The 14,055-nt window shown below is 39.9% G+C and overlaps 1 protein-coding gene across 12 annotated transcripts in view; it reads right to left on the minus strand.

Moving 5' to 3' along the window:
* The window catches only part of nfia (nuclear factor I/A), a 617,449-nt gene that overhangs the window by 127,572 nt on the left and 475,822 nt on the right, over positions 1 to 14,055 (minus strand). For all 12 annotated transcript variants that reach the window (XM_052010740.1, XM_052010745.1, XM_052010741.1 and 9 more), the window contains one exon: positions 7,980 to 8,107. In XM_052010740.1, the coding sequence (XP_051866700.1) occupies positions 7,980 to 8,107 (128 nt within the window). The remainder of the gene's footprint in view (positions 1 to 7,979; positions 8,108 to 14,055) is intronic.

Here is a 14,055-nt window from a genome sequence, read left to right on the forward strand (position 1 = left end):
GCTGGGGTGGAGACAACAGCCAGGGATTCAGGGAGGAAAAGTCAAGGAGAAGATTTATGAGGGAAGGGGGCAAGTGTAGAGTGAGGGAGCTGAGATGGGCGGGGCATGCCCCAGGCTGGTTGTCCCTCTGTGAGCTTTGCTGCCTTGCCCCACCACCAACAGCAGCACCTCAGGGGCATCAGGCTCCCGCACCTTGGCTCAGCCTGTTGCTGAGGGAACCTCACCCAGCGGTGTGGTGGTGGGGATAAGGGGTTAGGGAGGGAGGCAGTAAAATTAGGGGGGAAGAGAAGGTCCAGTAGGAAGAAAGCAGAGGGCAAGAGGAAGAAGAGGGGGAATAGAAGAAAGGAGGAGACTAAGCGGCAAGGTACAAGTAAGCAAGGTAAAAGGAGGGAGGATCCATATGATATAAGCAGACCTTTATCGAATCCCTTTCAATAACCTTTGAATATAGAGAAGTGGAGCTAACGATATAGTAATGTTTTTTTAACCAAAGAAATAATAGTCCAGCCTTTTTTTTTGAAGTGTTTGGTTTGCTTTTGTTTATTAATTTTTTTTAATTTGGGGGTTCTCTTTTCATATAATTAAATTTCTTTTCAAATTCTTTTGTATCATGCTCACTTAGTAAGAGATTGGGAGGTTCAGATTATATATTTTACTCCCTGTGAGCGTATATGTCAACTGTTATTATTGTTATCCCGATATCTTCACACCATGTGTATAATCAATAATGTTATGTATATTAATTTGAAATTTAATTTGAAATTTAATAAAAAGATTGAAAAAGAAAGAGGAGGGAGGAGTTTAAGAGGGCAGGGGAAAAACCAAAGAAGAAAAGATTCAAGGACGTGGAGGAGTGAGGAGATAAAGGTCAGGCAGAGGTGAAGGAGGAAGTAAAAAGAGGTAGTGCACAGGGGTGCATGTACATGAGCCCCCACCCATGTATGTGAGAGTGCGTACATGCTATCAGGTACCTCCATGTGTCCACTTACATGTGAGTTAATGGATGCACTCTCATCATGAACCACCACCACCACCCACTGCACCGCACCCCCCCCCCCCCCCCCCCCCCCAGTCAGTGGATAAAGACAACACTCCATGCAGTAGCTAGTAGCCACCCCTTGATAAAGGAAACCAAGCACAGTCAATTTCCATTCCTCAGTAGACGGTTTGGGACCCGAAACATTACGATCCTCTGGATATACAGCGGCGGCAAACTTGAATTCGGCACCACCATCGTAATTCAGGAACTCTGATATTCCGACACTGACATTGCCAAATGACAGGCAAGTGATGGCCAGCTGACAGAACAAGACTTTAGCATGGCATCTTCTGGAAGGGCAAACTAGAAGTGAAACTATCGTCATGGAGTGGACTTTTCTGTCAAGAATGAGATAATTAGAAATGCACTGACTCTCCACATGGGTTAAACAAATATCTCATGACCCTCTGGCTCACTCTAACATGGAACCAGCATGATGTGGTCATCAGCACAAATGGGTCAACCCAAGAAAGAACAAATGACTTCTATTCCAATCCTGAAGAACTCTGGCCTGCCCCAGAAGGAGACAAACTACTCCTCCTGGGCAACGCAATAACAAGGCTAAAGGGCATGCAAACCTTATAAAAGGCATGACTGACTTGGAGACAGTAGGGAAGGTCATCTCCTACAGATTCCTTTCCCAACAAAATGTTTGGAGCACACTTTTATCATTACCAACACCCTGATTCATCAAAGAAACCAACACATGAACTGCGCACATATTCTGCAGTGTGCCCCAACCACAGCAACTTGCCATGGCTTCTTCACCAACACCTCCTCAGCTTGCAAACTCTACCAGCCAGAAAACCAGGGCTGACAGACATAAAATAACTGCACTGCTTCCACATCTTCCCCCCAAGTCACACCATCTTGATGTGTGCATGCACTGTTACACCTTTCCCTGCCAGTAGTCCAAATTCTAGAACCCTCTGCCTAGGAGCACTGTAAAATACCTTCACTGCACACATTGTATTAGGTCCGAAAACAGACGTGTAAATTTTGGCAACTGTGAGTGAGTTTTGTGTTAGTTCTGCAATGATGCATGGTGTTCATTTTTGCTAAATGTCACAATCCAAAAATCCCATCTACCCATAATGAACCCAATTAGTTCATTCATCCTAATTTCAAGCAAATCCTGTCACCCATCACCCTTTTACTCATTGACCTCAAGGAACTTGTGCTCTAGTAATGCTTTGATTCTGAAACGAATTGGTTGCTCCACAGTATCCTCCTTCCGATCTGAATGAGGGTATGTTGTGCACTGTATGCTTTATCCCAGCCTAGCAAGACAAGTATTCAGCATGCCTGAAAATGACTGCATCAAATCACACATTTGAGACCTTGTATTACACTGCAGCAGATAGGAACAAATTTTAAAAATTAGACAAATTATTGGATGAATCTTGTCTAGATGACAATTCTGGTCCAACTCATTAGCAATTTTCCTCTATTAAAATATTTGCCATACAAATTACACTGTGGTCTTTGTGCCTTTTAGAACAGTCCATTATTCCTCAACAAAGAGGTGACTTAATGGCAGATATTTCCTATTATCATTGTTTCCAACTGATTGGTATACAGGAGAATAGACCACTCCCCAGTAGCTAATACTTGGTTTCACCTCTTTCCAACTGCCTACATGCCAAGTCAAGCAGGAAGCTGAAAATCAGAGCTGCTGCTATGTAACTTTAGTAAGAATATGTTTAAATACTATGCATCATAAGAGTTCAGTGACAAATACCTGTTACAGGCAAGTTTCTGACTTTGTATACCTGACATAGAGATTCACGTGATGAGAGTACAGATTTGAAAATGTTTAATTTAATGGTTGGAAACAGATGGGCCACACGTCTATTATTAGTTGATTTACTCTTGCTAGCAGTTAAATGCTACAAGTTTGCCCCTATATCACCAGTCTAACTTTAGGAAGAGCTCACTTTGTCTCTTTGGATGTTGAAGTCTTGACTAAAGTCACTAAAATCAGAATCATTAATATTTCATATTCCTTGTCTGAACATTTAGTAATAGAACTATGACTTTACTTGACCTACACAAGTTTCCTTAAGCAAGTTTACTGTTTTACCTCATGCAGCTGTTCACTTGGATACTTCCATGCAGCTTTCCACTGGTCTGAACAAGCAAGGACTCTCAGATAACATGTCATGCCTTTACATTTGGTTCATTTTCAAATTATCAATGTTGCTTGATAATCAAGGGAACAGTTCTTATCAATCACATGCAAAGTATTCTACACTTTAATAGCTATACTGCTTGATTGATCCTGCAGTATAAAATGCACAATGTTCACTGAAACAATTGGTTTTTCAAACAGTTTAAGGGAACTGCAGAATACATTTGAGTGATTTGAAAATTATTGTACCCTCCCATTAAAGTACTCAGTAAGAATTCTACTTTCAATGCTTCCTTTACATTGAGAGAACTTTTTATTTCAATTTTCGCTCTGCAAACTCTAAAGCTTTCACATTGAGAATATCAGTGAAGATGTACTAAGCTCACTTCAGCCAATAGCTTAATCAAGAGGCTGCTACACCCAATGGGAATCACACTTATGTATTATGTGTTGATATGCTGAGTCACTAAGACAATGTACGAGTCTATTAAAATGGACCAAGACCATCACCAGACCTTGCTATTCCTCACACACATTGGTTTTTACTTAAATGGGATCTATGCATGGTGTCAATGGTATCATGGTAACAAGTTCCACAAACTCATCATTTCCTGGATGAACAATATTCTTCTGGATTATGTATATGCTTTATTTGTAGCTACTTTATATTTATTCCCTCTAATTTAAAAAATATACTGCTCCTGAAACTCCCTGATGACTCAAGTTTAAAGCACATTGCCTAGTGTGGAATTTTGCTACATAGAACAAGATTCCAAGACAGACTTTGTCCGTTAATTGTTTGTCAATTTGTTTGTCAAATTGCACATTATGTGATGAGTCGATGCCTTAACTTGGGACAGAATTGTAAAAGCAATACTGTTGGGAACCTGCTTCTAAATAGTAACTGGTGACACCTGTTGGGAAATGCATTTTACATGCCCACAAAGACAGCATTGACCTAGAGTCCTGCAAAGTTAAATAGTTTCAGAACACTTGTTTTCAGGTATTGTACATGAAAACAGCTAGAATGGTCAAAGTAAATGGAAAGCATGCAGTACCTATTCTCTGCAGATGAGGAAAGGGAAGACAGGATGGCTGAAGAAATTAACAATTTTGTTGAAGGTTTGCAAGCAAGTTAAGTACTTTTATCTTGCTTACACAATGAATGCTTTTCAACGTCTCATCACACAGAAGAGCTTTTATATTCCCAGATAGAAAGTAAACACTGACATTTAATATCACAGGATAAAGCAAACCGCTACTAGTTGTTGTACAGCATATTGCCTACTCAGGTGTTAAGAGCAGACTGCATGTATCACTAAGTGCACTTTACAGTCAGCCGACTCCAGCTAAAGTTACAGTGAAACAAATGTAGTCAGCCCTCGTTAGCAGTAACTCATCCAGATCAGCTACAGGGTTCTTAATATTGAGTTTTTATCAGATGTCAAGATACTGTTGTGGCTGGCACACTCTTCTGATCTTCCTAGAGTATCTGTATTTCTGAGTTTGCCAGTAGCAGTTAAGTCTTAGAAATGAGTACGCGATTAGTTCTTCCAGCCACATTGGGCAAGTGTGCAACTGGAAAAACCCCATCCATTTTCAGCTATATTATGTTGAGCCACTGTAATCATCCATATTACTTGGCAGTTATAGCTCAGTGCTTATGGTCCAGAAGAGTCCCTCCAAAACTTATCTGAACCAGTCCTTCCACCATGTACAAGACCTCGCATATATCTAGTTACTACTCACGTTTGATAAAGTGGTAGCAAGTTCCACAACCTTGTCACTTTGTGGATAAAGAATATTCTATTTTACAATTTATCTGTAACTCCCTTATATTAATGCACTTTAGTTTTAGAATTAATGACACCAGTCATAATTGGATATTGACTGCATAAATGCTTCATCTGATTCCTTATCTAGCTTTCAAAGTACATAATCAATAGTTAGATAAGTAACAATAAGGGGAGCTATAATTAGAGCCCAAAATAATAGTGTCCTTTTCTGGAATTCTGAGCTACCATATGTCAATCGGAAGAGTATTTGCCATGTCTGCAATGAATTGGACTCATTGGTTGTAATGATGGCGAATTGGTCAGCGTTTGGTGTCATTGCACTGTGAAATAAACATAAACTCTGAAACCGTACTTGACATGGTTAAAGACTGATATACTGATGCTGTTGCTCATGATTCTCTAGTCCTCCACAGGATGTACTGTTGGTTCTCTAGGATGGAACATGAGATGAAATTGCTGAAGTAACTTAAGTACCATTCTCCCCATAAAAGAGATCTTGCAAAATTTAACCTTTTTTCAAATGAGATCCAACTGAGGTTGTAATATTATAGTAAGCCGTAATTACTGTTGAGTACTGCTCTGGCACTGCAAAGATTAATTGGATATTTGTGTACATCATGATAACTGTTTGAATTATATTATATTTAAAATCTAGGGCATGATAAATGGGCAAAAGAATGCCACAGTTGTGGTGGGCCAATGAGTGTTTTGCTAGTTGTCAAACCACACCAAAACTTGGTTGCAGCTGAGGCCCAAGGACTTGGTCACAGGAGATTATTCAAGTGCTTGTGAAGTTGTCCACCAGCCCAATTCGAGGGTGATGGAGGATTTTGGTTTAGGGCATTTATGGCAGTCTCTGCAGTGTTTGTGTAGAAGGGAGGGAGGAAAAGGATTAGTCCAACATCTCTGCACGGTGGGGTGGAGGGATGGTGGGGAGGAATTTTTCTGCCACTTCAGTAGTGGGGAAAGAGATCAGAGCCCAGAAGCTTCAGTGGGCAAAAGAAAAGGAGATCATAGTCTTTGGGGTGGTTCATTTAACACAAGGAGGGGCCTATGATATTAACAACATATAAAAATACATTTGGATAAGTACATGGATAGGAGGGGTTGAGAGGGTTATGGGCCAAATGCGGGCAAATGGGACCAGCTTGGTGGGCACCATGGTTGGCATGGACGAGTTGGGTCACAGGTCCTGTTTCCATGCTGTATTACCCTATGATTCTATATAGATTTCATATTTGCACACCTCCCAGGACAGCTCTGTTGCACTCTGTTGTCTTGGAGTGCCCAATGACAACTGTCAAAAGGACAAGGTGCTCCAAATTCTACTGCAATGTTTAAAAAAAGTCTGTTGCACAGAGAATGATGCATTCTGAGCAAGTGCTTGATTGAATCTTCTGAGTGACACTAAGTGACCTGGAAGTAGCAGCACTGTGCTTCACACACAGGAAAAAAAAGTTATTTTCAATTGCACAATGCTGAAAATTTTGCTCTGATTTCTACAGAATTATTAAAAATGAATGATTAAATCTGTTCTTTACTCCTTGTTTTACTATCTGTGAGAATTCTTCTGTTTGGTTGTTCAGCTTGATTGCTAAACAGCAGAGATTGCCTATAGGTGACACTGGAATGAAACTGAAGTCAGGAAAGGTGAAGTCCACACACCAGAGATCACTAGGTCTTTGCATAAAAAAAATGTTTTTATGTCGAAGCTAAGTGCTATCATTGTACACTGATCATAAAATCCTTCTTTATATCCTCTATTTCCCATTCACATAATTGACAAGAATAATCTTACACAGGGAAGAAAGTTTACTGGTCTGGCACTCCTTTCTTTCACTGGATTTCAAAGACATGATGCCTTTGAAAAACCAACAGCCTGTGCTGATATTTACAATATTATCAAAATATGCATCATCTTTATACCAAGGTGTGAGGTTTTCAGCTTTTTGCAAATTCTCTTCCTCCTCAACAACAGTCAGCCAGACCTTTAGTTTCTGCCCCCTTTGTTCAAAACAGTGGATAGAAAATGCAGGAGAATGCAGTTTAATTCAATAATCCATATACCTCACCTTCATTTAGGAAGCACATCCATTTCTGTTTGGTATCCTACTGAAACAACCTGGCTGTGAGTTCACTGGCAAAGAACCCAACTGATGTTCCCCCATCACACATCCTCCATAGTGTAGCATATTTATGTACCACTGCACTACTGGGCATCTACAACTCTTGACAGCTTTAGCTACTGTATTCATTGTTATGAAACCTCAAACAAACCAACCCCACTCCCTCACCTACCATAAACTATAATGATACACATCTTTGATTCTGGCCATGACAATCCATTTTTGGTCTTGTTAGAATCAATAGTTATCTACATTTCCTTGCAAGCATAATCAATTCCTGGATCCAAAACGCAAAGGGAAGAAGTGACAAAAATACCAACTTCATTGTCCCATAATATATTAGCCTTTGAAATTCCGAGTGGAAGCACCAAAAACATCATCGTCTTGCACAGGCTGTACTTAAATAACATTAAAAGAAAGACCACAAATCATAAAGCAAAATCATTATGTGTCTGTTTTTGGCTTTCAGACAGTTCAAAACACTGTCCCAGGTATAAAATAACAATCTGAATTGGATTGAATCACTTAACAGTGACTTACTAATGGGTAATAACACAAACTGGAAATAAAATTATTTTCCAAACCAAAAACAGAATTGAAGGTTAACTGTAGATTCTGAATTTGCTGGTGATTCAATCAATAGTTCAGAAAGGTAGTTCAAAGCAAGTGCCAAAAATTATTTATAAATCTTTTAAAAATGTACCTCTTAACACTTCTGTTAACTTATTTTTAGCAACTGGAGCAGTGTATTAAAAAGGAACTGCACTTCAGTATCTCGATAAATTTTGCATTACTGTCAAAATGGATCAAAACAAAAATATTCTTCATGCCATTTTTCCTTCTCAAAAACAATCAGCTGTAGTCAGGGAATCAATTGGACGGCTTACCTGGCTCCACCTCATGCCAACCACTTGACTGACTGCCACTCCCTGGAGATCGACCTTGGTTGGTATAAAAGGGTTCTTCACCAGGGCTGTCCATTTCATCTTCCATAGATTTGTGGCGCTTTGCAGAACTGTAATGGGGAAATTAAATGTCAGAACAGTAAAGTAATGCTCAATCCACCTTTTTTTAAAGACACATTAGGACCACAGCATCATATTTAAACTCAAAACGTTAAAGCCTGTCACAGCCTCCAAACTAGTGTTCAATCCACATTCACTAGAGGGAACACTTAAATTCAATTTGCATATACTAGATCCTGTGGGGACTACATTCACATTCAACTCTAGATTATGGCATTTGCATTGACATAAAAAAGTGTTCTATAGCCTGTACCTGAAATTACTTCTTAAAAAAAAACCTAAACCTAGAAATTGGTTTGCATCAACTTTCGCTGTGCTGAAACATTGCGGTGTTCAGACGGAGAGCTAATTTATATTTCCTTAAAAAAAATCATAAAATCAATTTGCAACAGCAGTGGGTATTAATGCCCAGAACAAAATGTTAAAATGGGGCATGACATGAATATGAGCACATAAAAAATAGCAGGAGTAGGCCACGCAAACCTTTGAGATTGTTCTGTCATTCAAGATCATGGCTGATCTTCCACCTCAGTGTCATTTTCCAGCCATATACACATATCCCTTGGTTCCCTTCATGCCTAGAAATCGATCAATCTCCACCCTGAATGAACATAACGACTGAACTTCCACACTGCAGCAACACACATTACGGCTATAATGGAGGAGAGAAAGACCGCAGGGGAGAGGAAAGGGCTCCCAGATTCACACGGAGAGCCTTAGAATTGCTCAAAAGTGAGACATATTTCAGGAGGAGATCCTGTATAGACCAGCCAGGGTCACCATAAAAATAACCTGGCAGGAGGTGGCTTGAGTTGTCTTCTCCAGAAGTGAGAATCCATGAGCAATGCTGCAAATGATTTCATGACCTCACGAGATGCATAAAAGTCAAGTACAGACTAGTAAAAATACTACTTCCTCAGAGATTTATCCAGACATTCCCATCCTCTCCACACACACCCTTCCCTATTATTCCACCACCCCCACCCTACCACAGACATTCTATTCTCACTGCCGCCACACAACAATATCTCCATTTAGGCTTAATCAGTGAGGAACAGGAGGGAGTCCAGACAGGAAAGGGGAAGCACCCCATCAGGCTGGAGGAGATGATCGTCCTGCTACTGGGCAGGGGAGTTACTGAGGTGACTCATCTTACTAGTAGCTGCTGTACAGAATCTGCCAGATTTGGTTGTTAAGTCTTTATTGTGTTCATTACATCCTATTAAATTGATCGATTGTACACCCCTTCATTATCGTCTGTGCTGGTGCATCATCACAATGGCATTGTGGGCACAGTTTCTTTGTGCAACTCTCTTCTAGAATCACAGAGCTGTACGGGACAGAAACAGGCCCCATATCCATGCCGACCATCTTGTCCGTCTACAATAACCCCATTTGCCCGGATGAGGTCTGCATCCTTCTAATGCCTTGCCTGCTTAAGTGCCTGTCTAAATGACTCCTGAATGTAGTGATTGTATTTGAATCAACCACCTCCTCTGGCAGCAAGTTCCAGATATCGTTCACTCCCTGTGCAAAAAAACTTTCCCCTCAAATCCCCTTTAAAACTCTTTTCTCTCACCTTAAACCCTCCTGTTTTTGATACCCTTACCATAAGAAAAAGATTCTGACTACCTACCTTATCTATACCTTTTATAATTTTATATGCCTCTATCAGGTCTCCCCTCAACTTCCTTCTCTTCAGGGAAAACAAGCCCAGCCTATCCAATCTCTCCCCAGAACTACAGTTCTCCCATCCAGGCAACTTCCTGGTGAGTCTCCTTGGTACTCTCCAGAGCGACCATATCCTTCCTACCATGTGGCAACCAGAATTGCACACTATACTCCTAAGTGCAGTCTAAACAGTGTTTTGTGAAGTTGAAACATAACATTCCAATTTTTATATTCTATATGCTGACCTATGGAAGCTATTGTGTCATGTGCCTTTTTCACCACCCTATCTATCTGTTGCCACTTTCAGGGAACAATGGACTTGAATCCCAAGGTTTCTCTGTTCATCAACATTCCTTATTGCCCTACCATTTAGTGAATATGTGCTACCTCTATCTGACTTCCCAAAATGAATCACCATGAGATTAAATGCCATCTGCCAACATTCTGCCCAACTTTTCATCTGATCTATATCCTGCTGTAACCTCAGATAACCTTCCTCCCTACCCACACCACCACCAACTTTCATGCCATTCACAAGCTTAGGATTTATACCGCTTACATTCACATTCAAGTTGTTGATATATATTACAAACAACAAGGTCCCAGCACCGATCCCTGCAGTACACCACTGGTCACAGGCTGCCAATCAGAAAACCATCCTTCTATCACAACCTTCTGCCTCCTATCACAAGCCAACTTTGGATACAATTAGCCAGCTTGCCTTGGATCCCAAGTTCCTTAACCTTCTGGACCATGAGGGATCTTGTCAGATGCCTTTACCAAGGTCCATACAGACATCTACCACCCTGCCTGGAAATGATCACTTATGTAAAACAGGTAAAACTGAGGTTATATTGAACATCACTTTTGAGGAAAAGAATTGCACAAATTTCTATGCTCTATTTTTTTAATTATAGAGGGAAGTACAGACAGTACACCACAGAATGTTATGGTGGAAATAGTCAATGTAGCATAGATACGGTGAAATATTCTGTACTTCAGCTGAAGATCATTACTTTGGCTTTCCAACAATGATGACTTAGCTCTTCACTTTTTTCCCGACCATTCTTTTTACAAGTTATTCTCATACATTTTACTTCTGAGGTGCTTATGAGTGAGAATTAAGCAAACAAGTGATGTTTAACAAACAGGTATCTCTGTTGGTGGATAGTTCAATAAACACATAGAGCTACGATTCTAATTTCTCCTAAAATTAGAAAGCCCCAGATAATACTCAGGAAAGTTACCTGTTAAGTTATCTGTTGCAACATGAATTGCTTCAGGACAACCGCAATTGTAAATTTCTTTGAACTGGCTTTAACATTTGGGTAATTGGACACACATTTTTTGGCTAGGTTGCCTGCTTAAATTCCAGAAAATGTGGCTTTCAATAATTTTGTTTACCGAATTAAAAGAAAGAAGAATTCAAATTAGGAAATATATATATTAACATATGAAAGCACCAATTAAACACCTATGTGCTTCCGAGCAGTAGTAATGTATTGTTTGTCAAATAGCACGGCTGTAGTGCAGGAGCTTGCTTACTTAACCATCATGAGCATTTACATCTCTGTATCTCTTGTACAAGAGATTTGATGAAGAATCTCTAAGATACTGTCTTGATTTTGTCGCAAGAGAGTGTACAATAACAAAATGATACTGCCTGCATTAAATTTCGTAAAAATGCCACCCTCTGTAAGTATGGAACCAAATAACATAGATTTTTCTTTTGTGTTTATAGCTAAAAGCAAACCAGCTGAACAGACATTGAATGTATGAATAGATGTGTGGGGAAGCTAGATGAACACATGATGGAGAAAGGAAAAGAAGGATGTATTGATGAGGTTAGATGCAGAAAGAGAGGCATGTGGAGCATTAATATCAGCACAGGTCTATTGGGCCAAATGTCCATCTTGTGCTGCAAATATTTAACACTGCTTTGTAATAATGCAATTGAATTTCCCCTTCCTTTATCTTGATCACAGAAGTCAGTTTTCTGCCACTGTCTCCAACTCACCTTGAGATGTTGGCTCCTCAAAAGTGATCCCGACAGTGTTACCAGCACATTCACATACAGGAATCAATGTGGCTGACCTGGGATTCACCTGCCACCCACATATGTACTCCTCAGGAGATGATGCTCGAGAGTAATCCTCGAAAGGAATTCTGGCCCATTTCCCTATTCCCAACCCGTGACTGCTGAGAAAAACTGTAGCACAACCACCAATGCTGCTTGCATGAACATCATAAATTTATCTTGGGTCTCAGCTTTGGCTGAGCTGTTGGGCATAGACCCTCTCAAGTAAACCGAGAGTAATTTTGACACAGATAATAGGTCGATCTTGTTATTGTTGTAATTGGAAACAATTACAGTGCAGCACTACTTTTAAATGTGGAGTCAAATAACATAAATTACTCTTTTGCATTTATAGCTAAAAATCAGCTGAATGTATAAACATATGTGATGGGAAGCTGGCAAAGTACTTGAGGGAGAAAGGCAAAGAGATTAGATGCAGGAAAAGGGCCATGTGTAGCACAAATATCGGCACAGATCTGTTGGCCTCTTTCTGTGCTGTAAATATTTTGCACTGCTTTGAATAACCTTCTAGTGCCAACACCACTTCTCTAAAGGCATCAACAGTTTGTATATACAAAGCACCATTAACTTTGTATGTTGCTTCCTAAATGATTCATAAAATATTATTTGACACCAAACTATGAGTAAATATCATGATGAACAAAAACTTGGTCAAAAAGAAAAACTTTACTGACCATCTGAAAGGGGGAAAGAGAAGGAAGAGGTTGAGGGGTGTTGAGGTTTATTGAGGGAATTCCAGAGCTTAGGATCCTGACAGCTGAAGGCTCAGCCACTGATGTGGGAGCAAGTCAAATCAGTGTTGATCAAGAGGCCAGACTTGGAGGAACACTTATCTTTGAGGGTTGTAAGGACTGGAGGAGATTATATAGCCAGTGACGATGACTATGGAGGATTCTAAAAGCAAAAGTAAGTTAAAAAAAAATTGTGTTGCTTAACAAGAAACCAATGGAGACCACTCACTGGGAATATGGGTGAACAGGACTTGGCAGATCCGAACTTACACTCCACCAGCAGTAAAGAGAATCTAAACTTGATATTTTTGGAGTTAGGTAATTTCCATTAAATAGATGAGTACTTGTGTCAATATCAACATATCTTGGCGCCTGCTGGAGGGGCTTAGTAAAACATACAGCATTGAAGGTAGCAGTTGAACAGACTGCTTAGAAGTACTTCAAACTGCTCCTTTGATAGGGATGATTTCAAGGTCTCTGATATCTATCCTGGGTTGTTTCTGGTCACAACCCCGAGATGAAGCATCTTGGTGAGTTTCTCATACTTTGCTCTATTTAATTGCATGTATGTTCTGCTATGATTATTTTTTTTTGGATCAGAAAGCAGGAAAGCCAGCAGCAGGTGATACAAACACACTAGAATTCTCGTCATTTTAAAATGCAACTCCACCTGCAGACAAATGAGTTCTGCCCATCCACGGAAAATTCCCTTGGCCTCGAGGGCACACAAACCCAGCATTCTCAGGTTGCATCGTTCGTAGAACATTGAAGCGACATTGCCATACAGGAAATTTGTGGCAGGTATGCTTAAATGGGATGGAATAGTTTGCAGATGATGAATAATTTGAGGCTTGAAATGGAAAGCCAAAATAATTTCTTCACAGCTTTTTGTTAGAAAGGTACAGAGAATTAAAATAAGTCTAAAGAAGGCTAAGACACAGTGGAGGAGAGCAGGTTCCATAAGAAAGATGCTGCTGGACAAAGCTTAGAAATATCTGTGGTTTTGGGATTGTAAAAGTTAATAAGAGTAGAAGAAACCCACAAAGAAAACCTGATGTACTAAAAATTCTTCCAGCTTTACTGACCTGAATGCCAATGAGCATGTTGGTTTCATTAAAGGCGGCAGTTTCTGTGTATGTACAGTTTCCACAGCCATTTTTCTCTTTGCCAGTTCCCTCTAACTTTTTAACAATTCTGCAGCAAGGCTGAACCTTACTGAAAATTCTTTGATCAGACTCCTGCTGACTGTTCCAGTAACTAAACCACACTGATAAAGCTCCTGTTTGGTAGTCTTGACTCTAGAAAAGCTGCACTTATCAATCCACAAGTGTGATTTCTCATCAATTATCACAGAATTTAACCTTGTTGACACTGGACAATTAACAGGACTAATGTCACACATCTTTAAAATGTAAAAACAATTATAAAAATATTCATT

Source organism: Pristis pectinata, chromosome 3, assembly GCF_009764475.1.
Source record: "Pristis pectinata isolate sPriPec2 chromosome 3, sPriPec2.1.pri, whole genome shotgun sequence".
NCBI lineage: Eukaryota > Metazoa > Chordata > Chondrichthyes > Rhinopristiformes > Pristidae > Pristis > Pristis pectinata.